A 19,003-nucleotide genomic window follows, 5' to 3' on the forward strand; every position below is an offset into this window, starting at 1 on the left:
GACATTACCGTTGATGAGCACCTTTTCATTGATCTTGGATAAAATGTTGTTCCCCCACATTAATGTAAGTTATTGCAATAAAATTAACTCTATGACCCTGAATTTTAAACTTTTTGAACATGAGCATCAAGATAAGTTTAAAATGTTTACATCAAAATGTTAAGTGAACAAATACCTTAGAATGAGGTATCATTTAACCTTTCATTACCTTTGACAATTTTACAAAACTACGATTTTGGTACGTTTGAGAGATTTCACAAGTTGTATGCGTTTAAATATAATCTGGGTATACATAGTGGTGGTATCTATATTAATCATAGTTAAATTCCATCAGAATAAAATATCCTGAAGAGTACAGTTGATCTAAAGATAATAAGTTTTATCTGACCTTAGATGAAGTACTCTACCCTAGCGGAGGAGGAGTTGGCTGATGTAACAATGTTGATGTGTTTCATGACCTTGGCATGGACGGCATCCATAAGTCGGGGGAGTCTTTCTAATAGGAAAATGTATCACACTTCCCTTGAAATTACTAACATCACTGCATTGGATAAGTTCTATAGGCTGCGGTAAATTTAGGTTTAGCGAATAGATAGATACTAGTTTTAATATAAGACATTTTATAATAAAAACCACATTTTAAGGAAGTCATATTTATATAATAATAATTAGATTTTCATTTAATTAGTTTAATTAATTAGTGGAACAGTTTTTAGTGCTATAACTGCAATGTTTTACTTCGTCTTAAAACAAAAATACTTAAATATACAAAAATACTTTAAACAAAAATAATTTGTCCTGGGTGAAGGTCTTGCAACGAGACCTTCGGTAATAGCTTCTACGACTTAACTACAACTACCTTTTGGCAAAAAATTAAACGTTACCTGTAGTGAAATCCCAAATAACTTATAAGCTTGACCCTGATGTTATCCCATGTATCCCCCGAGTGGGAGTGGTGGATAACGTGAGTTCTTCTTACGTTTTTAGTTAACAAGCAAACATAGAACAACCCGTACGGCCAGCATACAAGTTCTAAACGTCTGAGGGCAAGTGCGTATTAAGGTACTGATCATGAATCACCTTGATGTTTTCCTAAAAAAAAACTCTCTTTAAGACTTAGGGTAGAACCAAAAGGCATATTCCTCCAAACAGACGTATAAAAATCTACGGTTTAAGTAAATTTTGACTTTTCAATATGTGCAAGGATGTTATCGATACTTCAGAATCCCATAAAAGGTCGTTGTAAAGATATATACAAACAAACCTGGTAAGTAAACGCCACTATGCTTTACAACGGTACCTATGGACATTCAATATAATCCGTGTTCTTAAAGCCGATGAATTAAAACATCCTTCGCTATCAATGCCTATGATTAACAACTTGTCAGGGTATGCCTAGCCTGTGAATATACAAACCATGATTTGAGCTATTTATAGTTCTAGCTAACTAATCTTGATGTGGTATGAGAAAGAATTTCAAATATAGGTTTCCTTTTCATCTAATTTTTAGTATTTTAAGCTATACAAACAATCAATCAGTACCATTTTTAAACAGAAAACCCTTCCTAAGATTTTTATTCCAGTTATTTTATTGCTACTATAAATCATAAACCAAATTTCATAAATCTACCATCGATCATTTCTAAGATAAAAAAAGCTGATATCTTGCTAGCACGGTGTTTTAAGAAAGAATGTTATTCTTTGTTTATTTCTATTTTGACCCAATAAACCTACTCCTGATTTCTTCGTTGTTTTTACTCACGGTACACTCTGTATATTAAAAACCCCACCATTAAATACCTAAGACTAACTATCAACAGTTTGAATCAAAGGACATACATTAGCGTATGTTCATTTGTTGTTGTCAAAGGACATTAGCGTATTGTGTTTTGGGGCTCTGAAGACATCAGAGGGAAAAATAATTTGTCCCGGGTAAAGGTCTTGCAACGAGACCTACGGTAATAGCTTATTCACTATGGCGATACTCACTATCAAGAAACATAGACATACTGAATACAGTCCGAATATTATAATTAAATAATTATTGTTCTTTTGTTTATTACTTTCTTAAATATGCGTGCAATCAACTAGTGACCGTTGTCGTGTTTGACATAAGGAAATTCTTACTTGTTGTTTAAAAAAAAATATAATTTCTACCTTTTAAGAAAACCCCTGAATCCATTTTATGCCTGCAGTAGATAATGTTTATTAATCGGTGTTAAATTTTAAGGAACTAAATAATAATACCCCCGCCGCAGCAAACCTGCCGTCTAAGCGAATTTCCATTTGGCCGAATTGATTTTCAATTGATCTATTTAAATAACATTAGGTTTAACGAGTACCTAGGTTTGCTGCTACAAGGAAACTAATAAAGTAGTGTGTTTTTAGTAAAATATTGATAGCTTACTATAAAATAAATAAATTTGCCAAGTTTGATCAAAATATATCCATAAACAAGCAAACTACAACATTTTACAATATTCTCCATAAGAATAACATGGGAATTTTAAATGTACCATTTTTTTAGTTTTCTCCGTAACCAATAACCGTACAAAAACACTTTGATATACTGAATTGTTTGTTTTTTTAAGCTCTTTAAGAAGGTTTAGAGAAAAATTGGGAAATTTTGTGTTTTGAGGGTAAAAAGTGAGAAAAACCAATTTTTACCCCATAAAACCCTGTTCCCATGGTCCGATCATGCTGGATCGCGAACTCATTCAAGTTTATCCCGCCTTACACCTTCAAACCAAATTTCATCAAAATCGGATAAAAATTACTCAAGTTATCGTGTTCACGGACACATATATATATATATAAATCTATATATATATCTATATATATATATATATATATATATGCATATATAAAAATTTGAACGAATGGTGTTTTTGGCCTCTGGGGACATTAAAATGAAAAAGTAAATCGGTCCCGGGCCTAAGTCTTACCATGAGACCTACGGTAATAGCTACTTCCCTTAAAACCACTCTTAGTTAAGTCATGACGATGTATAATTCTGTCTCTGCCATGTAATAGTACTTTGTGACAAACTCAGTGTTTTTCTACGCTTTCTTTTCACCCAAACTAAGTTTACGTAAGCAGAGAATTATCTTAAAGTGTAATCGCACTGCATTTGAGGATAAAATTTAAAAGAATAACATAGAAAATCATATCATATATGATGCTTACATGTATTTGAAGAACTATATGAATTGTATTTCTCTAGTATGTCTCCTCCGCTTATATCTTAACGAGATAATTGACATATTATTCAGAATTTATTCGTAGATACCATTTAAAATATTAAACTTCATAAAATTATATTGATATACAATGAATATAATGAATTTTTACTGTCAACTATTAAAGGCCAAAACCGTAAGACAAAGCTTAGCAAACTGTTATAATAACGTGAACAAAGCATCTACTAGTATGTTAAAAGAGTCCAATTAATTCAAACGCTGCAGTTATCGCGGTAATTGAAAACAGAAATGTAAAAAACTGCAACTTTGAAACAGTTTTATTGGGTGTTTTAGAACCTAGGATATTGAATAAAAATATTAATTGCTTAGTCCAAACCTTTGTAATTGATTTGCTTGATTTTTTTTTTTATAATTGCAATGTTATAATATTGTGTATAACGTGTATATACCGTTTGTGTTTAATATTTTACGATGACGTGTGATTAAAAATAAATTAGCTATTTAATGATTTAAATTAGAATACGTTGTTTATTTATTCTTATCTTAAGAATGATCGTGAAGTAAAATATAGCTATATTTTTTATTAAGATTACTATAAAAGAGAAAAAATGGATCATTGAGAGCACTAGTAAAATATTTCACGTAAAAAACTATGATAATGAGCCGCATATTTTAGGGATGTTTAAGAAACTATTAACCACCCTGTATTAGTTACAGAATTGTTGCAATCATAAAGGAAAACAAATCATTTTTGAATTTGTAAAAAAATGGCCTAATAAAACAATCATGGAATTAACAAATAACAATATGCTTTCTGTCCCAAGTGAATCACCAAGTCAACATTACAATCATAAAGGAGGATGAAGTAAAAATAAAATAATTACCGTACATTAGAAAAAAATAAAAAAAAATAGTGTTTTAACAGCTAGAATACATCTTACCAACGTCGTGGGAATGACGTTATACAAATACAGTTTACAAATCGATCCTACAGGCTGTGGTAGTTGCATGATTTGATGCTATTTATGTCGCTTGACGTCAGAGGACCTGTTGATGTGGAACGAGTGAATAAACCATGTTGTAAAGTTACGTGCAAAGGTAAACTATGTTGGGGCTGATGTCCGTTTTTACGAAATAGAAAACAAAACATTCATAAGTTAAAAAGACTTAATTGTGTTAATGATTTTGTGTTACACAAACAAAATATAAGTTTGGTTGAAATTGTCCTACTTTAATATCCGTAACTAAATTACTCCACCCTAGAACTTTAGAAAAACGAAATCATGAAATCATAGGCATGGGAAACTAATTCAGTCATCATTTAAATATGAGGCCAATTAATCAATCCCGTTTCCTCCTTCCTTATATTACCTTGATACTGGCCAAAATGATCATTTATAGCTTGCTATGACTAGAGCTGTTTCGTACTTCGGATTGAGCTCATCATCAGGTCAGAAGAATTTCAAGTCGTCATTAATATTATAATAATTTTAATTATTTACCATTGTTAATTTAGACAATCCAGAGGCCATTCCATCTTACAATATATTATTTTAATCTGTGTATGGATTGGTTGTTAGTCCATTGTTAACTTGCCATACAAGCTTATTATTGGGGTTTATCTTAACGATTATACCGTAATACTATTAAAAAGATTACCTCTTACTATAACTTTTTCCGATTAATCCATCTTATTTATGTTATCCTTTGAATTTAAAGATGCATTAATGACTATAAATACATCCACTTTAGTGTTTTTACATTCAGTTTCATGAACAAATAGAAAATTCCTTTTTCAAATATTTTATCTCATTACGTAGGCAGCATTGTAAAATGAGTATGATGAATATATGCAAATTTATCTATGTACGATGTATATAACTAACAGACTAACCACTGCACTACCATGACATGTGGTTTGAAGTGAGGTCATGACTGTGTAACCGACGGAAACCTTGCTTGTTATTGTCCTAGGTCGTCTATTACTTGGCTGATTAACCAACGTTCAATACCTATTGCAATTTACCTTCGGGAGCCAAATAAAATGTTCTAATAGTTACATTCGTTGACTTGTATTTTCTTGTAAAAGAGATTTTTATGCCAATGAAAATTGAAATTGATATTTTTTTATGTAAGCCTAGTCATTTTCTAATTATTCGATAACATCAACAAATGTTCAAATATCATAATGATATTGACGGCTTGGACAGAATAATTTCTAGCTGTCTTAAAAAAATCAAAATGTAAGATGATTTGAACGAGCACAATTCAAAACTTACGTATTTGTAATTAGAACATACGAATTTGTACCAAGCATTTGTATAAAATCTTTCAGTATTTTAACGAGGGTGATTTTTTGTGCTACGACAAAGCTTTTCAACAAAAGCCTTAACGTGCTATACGATAGCTGTGACCCTCATAATGTCAGTTTAATAAGCTAAATCTTTTACATGTGTACTGTATAATAATAATAACTAGAGGTCATCCAGTGGTCGGAAACTTGACCAAGCATATGTAATGTACAATCATCACATGATCATTGACGCATCAGAACATAACAATTAACATTTTCTGTAGAAACATAATCTCACAAATAAAGTTCGTGTAACTGTATATTAGTTCACAGATGTGTATTGGTTGTTGATATAAAATATTGTCTTGTGCGTACTACCTTTTCTAGCAATTTCATAACTGATGTAGTAAAAACAGAGTCGATGAATAATGTATTTGTATTATTACAACGAAAATTAGGCCCTCAGTCATTGTAATATTAGACTTTCATTACATTATTAGATATTAGGCCTTATTGGACTTTGATAACGTACGGTATGGGAAATATATTATTCATTGAATAATTAAACATATTTTGTAACTAAAGCAATAGTTATTACTGTTTTTACACTCATTACACTCATTGCACTCATTAAACAATGTTAAATGCTAAAAATTTCTTTCTATTTATCGCAGATTGATAACAATTAGCGTAAGCTTGAAAGTAACCGTCGAATTTTACGGGTTTCACCTAGAATTTATAATAAAACTAAGCACTAATAAAACTATTGCAATAATGATATATATTATCATTCACCATGAACACTAAAGTACAATCCAAATCCTCCATTTCTATCTCTTGTTAACCAATCCATCCAAGTGTTTCTTAAAATCCGGATACTGTTGCTGTCCGTCGGCTCTAACGACTGTTTTGATTTGTCAAAGTCCAGTCGCAGTTGAAACTCATATTTCCGAAGATATGAGTTATAAATCACTCTAAACCACACTTCTTCGTCCTTAGGCCTCCTTGTAAGCACAGCATGACAGGAAAACGTAATTACATCTTTACAAATCAATTTTATCCACATGAGAGATTTAAAATTCCCCATACACTCGTAGAGAGTAATACCAGTATACTCTGAGTCTTTGTTAAATGGTTTATCACTGTAAAATTTATGATATCCCGAAGGTGAAAACTCATAGATATCTGCCCTTTTGATGCAATGGTTGAAGTGTTTCACCAACTGTCGGCAAGATCCTTCCCAGGAGCAGGACCCGAGTTGACACTTGGTGCTTCTGTAGTCACAATAGTCCCCGTGGTCGTCTTCTATGGTGACCATAGCTCTACAGAGTTTGTTTTTACATTGATTAGGTGCGTAACAGGTCTTGCAAAGTAGGACTAAGTTGTTTTCAGAGGAGAGAATGGCTTCTTCAGCTATGATCCCATGACATTTGATGCATATTCTCTGTCTTTTCCTTGTTCGGTTTTCCAGTTGATCTCCTATGAACATGCTCCAAATGTTTGATTCATCCTGAAAAACATGTTTTTCTGTAACTACAAGCTGTACAAGGAAAATGATAACAAAACTCCCTATTGATTTTACAAAATATTCTAAAACGATTTGAACTGACACTTCATGATCTATAGTGTAATATTTGTAGCTAATGCAATCCTTACAATATCTTCAAAATACAAAATAATAATCTTTGATACGATTAGTACTCTCAAATCTTATATCAATATTGTAAGCTAAATAATTAGTGTCACTGAATTAAAAATGCTATACGGGTTTGGACTTACTTCAAATAACTAGAAAAGTGATAGTGAAACATTACGGTAGTGCAACGACAGTTTCTATTGTGTTTTCATAATAAGGATATTCTGGAGTATATTATAAATAAGTTAAATATAACCCTTTTCCTACAGTAAAATATCTTTATCGTTACTAGGCTCTCGAGATTATTTGTATCCCAGCATATTAAATATTTTTCAGAGAACAGGTTAAATAAATCTTCTGAGGTAATGGTGAAATTTAAATATGAAAAACAAAATACTGCATCATCACTAAAGTCCTATCCAGCTCATTCACGTAAATTGTGTATTCGGGATGTTAAAGGGAGTGTAGATGTCTTGTATGATAGGAAACTATTTGAGAATAACCGTAAATACGATAGTATATATCTTCAGTATATGAAAAGGGTATGCATACGAATTAGTTTTTACTATAGTTGTACAACATATTTAATAATTCATAAAACTTCATATCCGTTCACAAGTATTCAAAAACTGTTTCGCAGGTTTTTCAGTATTTGTTTACTGCATTTAAAAAGTCTTGTTTTTGAGTAAGGTTCAATAATAAGGCTACGAGAGGAAGTATATAAAAATCTAAAAACTGCTTTCACGTCTCCAACTATTTACCATTGTATTTCTCTCAAAGGGTTTGCAAAATACGTACACAAAATGCTAAACTTTTAGTGTGTCGACTTTTGCATATCATGTAAGTTTTGATTTTCTTATAAATAGAAAACACCAATGGATATTATCACAAGTACACAAAATGGGTTGGTTCTTACCATGACTTCATCGGAGAGATTGGCCAAATGATTGTTTAAACAGTGTTGCGTGATTTGTAGTAGTCTTGTCTAAGATTAGATACCCAAATCTTAGATCTCCTCCAGTGCTCCTTCAGATGACGCCTATTGGTAAAACACAACATAAAATTTAACATAAGGTTCAATAGTTTTGCAATTGTATAAATAAATATGTTAAATGTTAAAATATTTTGCAGCTAAATCCAATGAATTATCATAGTAAAAGAATTGCCATATTCAATCCATCTTATATATTTATCTTTTTTATATATTTTAAAACCCCTTAAAAACCTCCTTCATTACTTTGACACCATTATCAGACAACTCATCTTACAACCCCTCTAACCAACAAATATAATACTTGTGATTGCACACTTTAAACTAGGCCTATAACTGAAATATTTTCAAAAGTTAATTATTCATAGACATTCCCTAACTGTAACTAGATGTAAAATATGCTAAAAAAAATTAGGTTAGCAAACCTAATATTTGAGGTTGCGGAAAATATATTCACATAAGTGGTACGATTAAAAATTAAAACTGTATAACGAAAAAACCACACATTGTTACACATTATGTTGTTGAAACTTAATAATACCTTAATTACTTGTTGTAACCAAAGAACGAAATAATTTGTTATTACGTTACACTACTCATAGGAAAGTAAAATGTGTGTATAAAGCACGTAACATGATCATGTAAAGACTAGACGTACATTAGGACCGAGTCTCAGTGTTATGCATTATTCATCAGCTAAAGACGGGGTTTGTTTATCGGCTCTTCTGAAGTCTTTCCTTAACATCATCTTAGAACACTTTTAGTTTGTTTGAAATTTCCAGTCTTAGCTGGATTTGTACCTATTTCAATCAGATTTTGTGGCAGGAAGTCTAGCCAAATGGCATTTTTGAAAATGAAAGTTCGTCAATTTCACGAGACAAACAATATGATGAAGATTTTAAATTAAATTAAAAATCACTATGCCAAGACCAGGTTTTTTTATACTGATTGTTACTTTAAAAGCTACATGGTGATAAAAAGTTATAAGAATGCCCCCGCCGCAGAAAACCTGCAGACTAAGCGGATTTCCATTTGCCTGATTGGATTCACACTAAAATGCCTCCTTAAATATATCACATATATTCCCTGTTTAAATAGAATTAGTTTAACGCAGTACTTTGGTTTGCGTGTGTTTAAGTGATTTTTGTTGTAAAATGTGTATTGTTTAGTAAGAAATTAATGTATTTTCCGTATTCGATCAAAATATGTTTATAAACAAGCAAACTAAAACATTTGACTTATTCTCAAAAATAATAACATGGGAATTTGTTTTTATATATTATATTTTTATATTATTTGTTTTTCAAGCTCTATAAAATAGTTTGGAAAGAAATTGCTAAATTTTGATTTTTTTTAGGGTCAAAAATGAGAAAGAACAATTTTTACCAAATAAAATCCCGTTCCCACAGTCCGATCATGCTGGTTCGCGAACTTGTTCGAATGAATGTAGGTTTACACGTTTTTACCAAATTTAATCAAAATCGGATGGTTTTTGCTTGAGTTATCGTACTAACGGACACACACACAAATATTTACGGGAGGTGTTTTTGGCCTCTAGGGACCTCAAAACCAAAAAATAAATCGGTCCCTGGTCCAGGTCTTACCATAAGTACTATGGTAATAGCTTATTCCCTATATGGAAATTCGCTAAAAACGATATCCATTAAAAATTCTTCTTCTTTCTTAAATTAAAATTCCAACTACAATCATTAAGCTTTGTTTTAATTCCAAAGAAAGATTCAATTTGTTAGCGTTATGTAAGCCTGAGGAATATTCCGTTTTTAAAATCAGTTGACTTCATAGCCTTTAGCTAGTTGGGCTTTTATCATTGTTTCCTACTTCGTTGCTTAGTCCTTCATTGTAGCTTGTGTTTTATTTTATATTGTAGTCAAGACGGAAAAAAGTGACCAGTTTGTAAACTGAACAATAACTAGTATTAATGCAGTGTTGTCTAGATTTTTAATGATTGTATTTTAAGGTTCACAAAACGAAATTCCAGTAAAATTAAACTTATCTGTATTGGAGAGTCCATTGGATAGCAAACTATCTGTTTTATTTTCAGACCTGTACACTACCTTGTAATATCTTTTCTTCAATATGTACGCAAATTTGTTGCTTAGGTGGTTCCTTAGGTGGAATTTTGTTTCTTTAACTCGGGCGGAAAGTATTACAAAATAAATAAAATAATAAAGGAGTCTTTGGGTTTGAAAATTTTTTTTCGAAGTCTTATACCTGAGTACATTCTATAGGCTAGTAAAAAAAACTTCCGCTTTTGATCTCCATGGGTCACTATAGAGGGTTCTGCCTCTTTATTGTCTAATTTTTAACTATTGTAGTTTTTTTTAAATGTACTCCCGAATATTTATGAAAGTTATTATATTTGTACTGAATTATTTGTAATAATTATTATTGATCCAACCTTAAGTAATCGTTCTCTAAGTATAGAGTACTTGTGACTTTTCCAAAAGAACCGTACCTTAGTCTTAACCATGTATATTGCAATAAGTTGTGCAATAGTATGGAATCGCATTATGGCTCTTTAAACGTCAGCGAATGACGTACAAAGAGTGGAATATAGATTTAAAATAATTGTAATGTTGTAAAACTGATGTTTAAGCTATCCACGTTATGATAAAACAAAATTCAATTTCTCTAAAATTCACATTTAAAATGTGTATTTTATACTAATACCGATATATGATTTGTGATAACTATTACCAAACCTTCTTCAAACCATTAAGTTATTCCATAGGTGAAATAAAATTTAATTATTAACTATTTGAATAACCTTTATGCAATTGGTGAACCTATAAGATAAACTTTCGTTATTAATATACAACGTTGTAACCAAGCAAACATCTTTTACTAAAATTGAAAACCGATTAAGAAATTTGATTTAAAAACGTATAGCTATTATCTATCACCTACCTAGCCTGTGAGATAACAAATCCCACTACACACTCACTGACAAAAGTGATTGAAGTGGCTCACGAATCAAGAACACGTGGTTGTGAAAGTAGTGGGGACATCAAGGGTTTACGTCACTTCCGCAAGGTCATGAATCAGTGTTGCCACTTCAGCAAAAATTGTTTACCCGCCAGAGTATCTCTTGTCTCCATACTGGCTCCATACCAGGATAAGGGTATTTGATTTTTTTGTAGGAATTTCAAAATCATATTCTTACAGTTTTATGTCTGTTCAGCATAGGGTTTGTATGGACTGCAGCCGGTTATGTGGCTACAGAAGTTTAAAATGTAGATATATACATAATTAAAGTATATATTTCTTATATTCATTTTATTTGTTTTTTTCTGTGGTTTCTTAAAATCATGCGATATTTACTTAATTCATTAATTAATACCATTTTTAGCATTCTTACACAAATTTTCAAGTTATACAATATTGACTAAGAGCATTAAAACCTGAACAATATTGCATTTTATAAAGTAAATGTATAACGAAATACAACTCATCAACACCATTTAGTTGCAAATTTAAAATATATATTATGATTAAGATTCACACTATTGTGTATTTGACAAAACATTGTAGTATGCTTACATTAGGAACCACTAGTAACAATAACAATAGCCGTTCTAACGGAATGCAGTAAACATGCAAGTCAAAATTTACCATAACTTTAAATTTAAGTTGTATTCAAGCTTAAATACAAATATTTCACTACAAAGGTAACAAGTAGGCTATTATTTAGTGATTACAGTATAAGAAAACTACATTTTGTTTTAAATCAACAAACTTATGCATATTACTTTGTTCTTAAACAGAAAGTAGTTCTAACTGTGTTTAATTTATACAACAATTCAATAATTGCTACCTCCAATATTAAAGATTTTATAGAACTTTTTGTGATCAGTATTATAAGGGTAGGATATATCTGTTCTTATTAGCGAATTTCCCTATAGGGAAGTAGCTATTACCGTAGGTGGCACGGTAAGACCTAGACCCGGGACCGATTTACTTTTTCATTTTGATGTCCCCAGAGGCCAAAAACATCATTCGTTCAAATTTTTATATATGTATATATATATATATATATATATATAGACTTATATATATATATATATACGTCCGTGAACGCGATAACTTGAGTAATTTTTGTCCGATTTTGATGAAATTTGGTTTAAAGGTGTAAAGCGGGATAAACTTGAATGAGTTCGCGAACCAGCATGATCGGACCATGGGAACGGGGCTTTACGGGGGGTTTTATGGGGTAAAAATTGGTTTTTCTCACTTTTGACCCTCAAAACACAAAATTTCCCGATTTCTCTTTAGACCTTTTTAAAGAGCTAAAAAAACCAAATAATTTAGTATATAAAAGTATTTTTGTTCGATTATTAGTAACGGAGAAAATTAAAAAAATTGTAAATTTAAAATTCCCTTGTTATTCTTATAGAGAATATTGTCAAATATTGTAGTTTGCTTGTTTAAGGATATACTTTGAAAAATTTATTTATTTTGTACTAAGCTATCAATATTTTACTCAAAAACACACTTTATTAGTTTCATGTAGCAGCAAACCTAGGTACTCGTTAAACCTAATGTTATTAAAATATATTTAACTGAAAGTCAATTCAGACAAATGGAAATTCGCTTAGTCGGCAGGTTTGCTGCGGCGGGGGTATTTTGTTTATGTAAATTGTTACATTTTGTACATTGATATTAGAGGTAACCAACAAAATTGCTTTAGGTCAAGAAGTTTAGAAGAAATGAATATCTTATTTCATTACTGCTTTTTATCAAACCAAGATAACTTTTTTAGTTATATGCTGAGTTAATCATTTATGAACAAACAATACACAGCCTAATCTACTTAAGTGGGACAAACTTTTACCAAAAGTTGCTATGTTTGTTTGTGGCTTAATTAGATAAAATATTTCACGAATTGAGATCAACAACAAGATACATACTCAGGTAAGATAACGTTTAGTCAAGTAATTGAATCATCAAAATTCCACAGGTACTTACAACTACTTGTGAGTCGTAACCTAAATAGAATATTCCTCGTCACTTAACTAAAGTGGTAAAGTTACTTGTGTTTAGGGACATGAATATTGAATATTCGTGATCTTTTGAAAATTATTTTGAGCATCTAAATAGTGTTTAAAATAATAAACCTCGATACTGTTCAGAAATATAAGTCCTTCTGAAGCCCAAACGCCAATTTCGACACATAAATAGTGAAGATTTGTAATATGAAATGGTTGCTTATTTATCGTGTTTATTTACAGCTGGCATTCCCACATCAGCTGTACATGGACATGACACCTCGCAAACATACACCCGTATGTCATACTATGTGTATAACAACTTTATAAGATTGGTATTCTTAACAGGGTATAAGGTGGTTTGTCGACTTTGATCATTTTAAGTTAATCATGTTTATTTTTTTAGTTGTATAAAGTTGTAAAGATAAAAATATGAATCTTGCAGATTTTTTCCCTAACAATAGAACAAAACAAATAGATAATCTATAATTCTTTTCAATAAATGAATATTGCTGAACTGCTAGAAACTATTGAGCTGAGCGTATGAGTGTTTTATAGATTTCTAGCCGCTATATAGCCTCGTATAGACATATGATGAATATGGCTGTATATGATATTGACATTGTGTCTCTAGCTGAGCTCCACTTCCAATGCCAACTTGTTAATAACGGTTTATGTTCCTTCAGTAAAATAATAAAAAAACATTTGATTAAAAAAGTTTTCCAATGTTGTTTGCATTTTTATTTATGACAATACACGCAATGTATTTTGGAAACACAATAGACATTTATAATTTGTAATACGTACAAAAACCTAATGACAAAACATAATAATTATTATATTTTTGATCGTGAATTTCAAGTTAGCATCTCCGATATTAAAAGAAAATTCATGTGATGTACGATTACAACAACTATTTTTTTCTTTGTTTGAAGTTCATTGTTGGTGATGGTGAGTTAATGTTGTTCAAAGGTTTATTGCGGACATTTTCCATCACGAATGTAAAAAAAAAACAATACACAACGTTTCGGGATCTGGAATGTAAACGTTGTGTATTGTTTTTTTTTTTTTTTTTTTTTTTACATTCGTGATGGAAAATGTCCGCAATAAACCTTTGAACAACATTAACTCACCATCACCAACAATGAACTTCAAACAAAGAATTGATTCTCGGTACGGACCCGGAGTAAGTAATCAAATAAGTGAATTGGAACAAATGCATTTAAAATTGGCTAATCACACAAACCATTTGACCTTTCTTGTGAAATGCAAACGTGAAAATTTGATACCTAAAGGTTTTTACCTAAAACCTCCTTACAAAAGTTTCAAAGCCAGCAAAATAATGTCTTTAGCTTCTAAATCTCTAATCAATGAAAGAATTGAACACCACCGTTTAGAAAAAAGACTTCTGAAAAGCTCTATTGAGAACAAAAAAGCTGAATTGGCACTAATAATAGGTTCTGATTTTCAAAACATTTTTCAAAGCATACAAAATAGGTTCAACAAAGAATCGGAAAATGTGAAGGCTAGACAAAAGGCTAAACTACAACATCTCAGACCTCCCGATAACATTGATAGGAATACTCAAATTTCACAGTGTGATGATGCAAAAAACCAAGTTGTGAATCTGTCTTCTAAAGTTCTAAACCCAGTTGAGATTTCTGTTTTGAGCAGAGGGCTAAATTTTTCCGTTGTGCCTAAATCAGTTAAAACGCTGGATTTTGTGACAGGGATTGAGTCTGCTGTTTCTCAGTTACCTGAGTCTCAGGGGGATCAGTTCCGTTGTGAAGCTAGTATTTTACTAAAGAAAATTCCTACTCCTAAACCTAATCTTAGTAAAGAGGAAACCAAAGCAGTATCAGTCCTTGGGAAAGACGGTACTGTAAAGATTTTGCCCGCGGATAAAGGGAATGCCACGGTAGTTCTTGATACTGTGACATACGAAGAAAAAATGTTAGAAACTTTGCAATCTGGCCAATACACCCAATTGAAAAAAGACCCCACAGAAACTTTCGAGCGTAAAATCGCTAGTACTCTAAGAAAACACAAAAAGTTTTTTAGCGACAAACAAAGGACTCGGTTGACACCACACCATTCCAAAATTCCACACATGTACGGGTTACCTAAGATCCACAAACCTAACGTTCCTCTGAGACCAATAGTTAGCTCCCGTGATTCTGCTTGTAGGGAATTGTCTAAAGTCCTTCTGGACATTTTAAAGCCTTTAGTAGGAAACACTGATTCGTTTATCAAAAACTCCAAAGATTTTGTAGAAAAGTCTAAATCTATCGTACTGGCTGATACTGACAAGCTGGTCAGCTTCGATGTTGAAAGTCTGTTTACGAATGTCCCCGTTTCGGAAACCCTAAAAATAATTGAGACCCGTCTCACAAACGACGATACTTTAGCAAACAGAACTAAACTCCCTGTTAACGTCATAATGGAACTTTTGGAGTTGTGTACTCAATGTAACTATTTCCAATTAGAGGGTAAATTATACCGTCAAGATGAGGGTATGGCCATGGGGTCACCATTGTCACCTATCTTTGCCAACATCTTTATGGAGGAGTTTGAGCAAAAAGCTTTGGCTTCAGCTCGGCTCAAACCGAGGATATGGTGGAGATATGTCGATGACACTTTCGTGGTTTTCCCTCATGGAGATGATAAATTGAATGAGTTTTTAGAGCATCTTAATAGCGTTTCATCCTCCATAAAACTAACCATGGAGGTGGAATCACAAAACAAACTCCCCTTTTTGGACGTGTGCGTAGAAAAGCATTTGAACAGTCTTAGAACATCTGTTTACAGAAAAAAGACACACACAGGGCAGTATCTAAACTTTCAATCAAACCACCAAATTTCTGTCAAGGAGGGGGTTGCTTACTCTCTGTTTGACAGGGCTAAGAGCATTTGCTCCAATCAGGATGAGTTAAAGGATGAAATTAAGAAAGTAGAACAGGATTTGGCTAGTAACGGATACCCTCGATCCATTATAAACAAATGCAAGAAAGATAGGGCTACGCGTGAACCTTTACAAAATCGCAAGGAAAAACTCGTCCACATGTCAATCCCGTATGTGTCAGGACTGTCGGAAAAAATCAGAAGGGTTGCTAGGAAATTTAATGTGCAAACAGCATTTAGGACACAAAACACACTTAGGCAGAGTCTCGTCAAAACAAAACCCAAAAATGACACTCAGGATACTAAAAACTGTGTTTACAGAATAAATTGCAATGATTGTTCCAGGCCTTACTATGGCGAGACAAAAAGACCGTTGAACATTAGAATCAAAGAACACAGAGAAAACACCAAAAAAGGTTTAGTGGAAAAATCTAAGATCGCTCATCATTGCTGGTCCGAAAATCATCGTATGAATTTTGAAGAGGCAAAAATTGTCCATAAGGAACCTCATTTTTTCAAACGTAAACTCATTGAAGCCTCATACATTAAATTAGCAGACCAACCAATCAGTCAGTCATCGGTTGAAATAAGGCCACTTTGGCTACCCATTTTGAACAAGGAACTAAAGGATAGGGAACTTAATTGTTCAATAAATAGGGAAATAACGAGTTCTCCTCAAAATTCGCACGTTATGTTAACTCGTAGTAAAACTCGTGATATGAATAAACATAATTAACACCCATCTTGCGGCATCGTACATCGCTCCGCCATTTTGTTGGTTTTACTTTTCCAGGGACCGGAAGCCATTTCTGTTGTCTCCGTGTTTCCGATTGGTCAGCCATGTTGGTTCAGTCTCATTGGTGGAGTCATAGCGTACGGTGTTGTTAGTGTTCCATTGTGTGAGTTTTTTGTACGTAAACCTTTTATAGATTATAGTGTTTTGTGATTTGTTATTAATTGCATGTTGTATCATGACTTGACTGCTATACAGTGCATATTTTTTGACTACTACCCTCGGTAGTGTATTCCAACTTAGGTTGGGCGTTTGTGTATTGTTAGTTGTAATGTGTTAAACTATTTTTGTTTGACAGTAATGAGTTTTTACGCAGCAAAAAAAAACATTGTTATAAATACATTATCATTAGCGCCACCTATTGTTTTTATTATTCATCAGTTTTACGAAACAGTTACACATTAATACATAAAAATTAAAACTCCGAACATGATTGACGGATGCAAACTAACAGCAAATGTGTTACTGATTGTTGTGAGTAATAATTGTTGGGGCCCGTTACTCTTTTGATGACTGATAAATATGTATTTTTTTTATCATATTGAGCCATTGATTCCAGATTTTCAGTACACATTACCTTTAAACTGATTATCAAACACCGTTTTCTTCTATGTTTTTCTTTTTTGGACAATTCGGATATCGTTTGGGAAGAAAATGTGTAAATTCTTCTTTTAATGTATGAGTTGAATGAGTTGAGTTTAACCTTGATCAAAATTTTTCGCTATTGAAAAATGTAAAACTTAGGTAAAGAATATTATACTTTAAATAGAAATTCGATTTAGAACTTGATGGTTAAACCATTGTTTTGGTATAATGTTCGAAGTTGTTTTGATTGAATTTCTCAGAGCACACAGCAGACAGTTAAGTTTAACACCAAGCGTGTTAATGATCAACTCAACCCTGATAGCGTGCGTAGCAACAGGTGAGGCAGAGATTTACTACCTAACCCATATGTCTTGATGAGGATTTGGTTTTAAGGGTCCACGACATAAAATTATTCGTTTTATATAGCAAATTTGTATGTGTAACAATTTAAAAATATTGGTCATAGTTAAAATAGCCGACACACGGACAGTCAAATTAAAACAATGCATATTGTGAAATAAATCATTTGGAATTTTATTATATTACTTAATATACTTTAAATGAATGTTGATTGTATAAAATGTACTAAAATATGCCCAAAACAGTGTTAAAATTGCATGAACTAGGAACGTAATATTTTATAATTCTAGGAGTTGTGACGTTGCTCAAAGATTATACTGTATTGACAATTGATATTCATTGAATAACCTCTTTATAATCCTAAGAAACCACTATCGAAATGTATTCATGTTAATAAAGGCTCGTCTAGAATGTATATAACATATTTATTCAGTGCCATAGATACGGAATATATTACGTAATTCGACAGTTGAGTTTGACACATGTAGCATATTGCTTATCAAAATTTAAATTACCTTACTCAATATACTACAAATATGCTGATTCAATGTAATAGGCTGTACTACCATATTACCTTGTATGTATGTTACATGTTATGTATTATGTAACTGAACCTCTTGTAGTAAATTATATAGGATTTCAATTATCAAATTGCACGTGAACTCGAAACGTAAGCTTTGCATTTTCTTGGTATAGAACTATTTCGTCAACAAATGTCCAAAAATGCTATTATTTAATTACTACAATTTGCACCACGAACCACTATTTAAACGTCTTTATTTCAATAAATGTTAGTCCAAATAGTTTGCATGACAAGGAAAATATTATATGAAAAATTAAAATTCAATGCTTCTCTGAATCTGAGAGGACCTTAACTGTAAGGTATTGTAATAGCAAAAGGCTTGACTGACTTTCAAGCTGAAACCTTTGTACAGGGTGTTTCACGGGAACCCTGACTAACTTCGGAATATGGTTCCTTGGATCAAAACTAGAAAAAAATTCCTATAAACGTCCTAAGCTCGCAGTTTTCTCATAGTTTTCTAGATATACGTAAAAATAGATTTTTTAGGTTTTCAGTGTATCTGTGAACATTTTGACCTCTAGATTGAAAAATTGACAAGATATTTTGATAAAACTTGCATTGAGAGACTCCATTACTATTTTGGACAAACATGTTGGTTATGACTGATAAAAATAAGTTTAAAAATAAAATATTTACGAAAAAATCTAGATTAGGA

General features: G+C 31.9%; 1 protein-coding gene across 1 annotated transcript; it reads right to left on the reverse strand.

Annotated features, from left to right (window-relative positions):
• Positions 1-6,171: 6,171 nt before the first annotated feature.
• LOC128993260 (uncharacterized) lies at positions 6,172-8,171 on the reverse strand. The gene is made up of 2 exons (XM_054417046.1): positions 8,046-8,171; positions 6,172-7,003 (listed from the first exon to the last, which is right to left on the reverse strand). The coding sequence occupies exons 1-2, from the start codon at positions 8,046-8,048 to the stop codon at positions 6,281-6,283; spliced, it is 726 nt and encodes a 241-aa protein (XP_054273021.1). The 5' UTR covers positions 8,049-8,171; the 3' UTR covers positions 6,172-6,280.
• Between the last annotated feature and the right edge of the window lie 10,832 nt (positions 8,172-19,003).

This window comes from Macrosteles quadrilineatus, unplaced genomic scaffold (assembly GCF_028750875.1).
Source record: "Macrosteles quadrilineatus isolate MER2022 unplaced genomic scaffold, UCM_ALF_1.0 Scaffold_4__1_contigs__length_99947679, whole genome shotgun sequence".
Lineage (NCBI taxonomy): Eukaryota > Metazoa > Arthropoda > Insecta > Hemiptera > Cicadellidae > Macrosteles > Macrosteles quadrilineatus.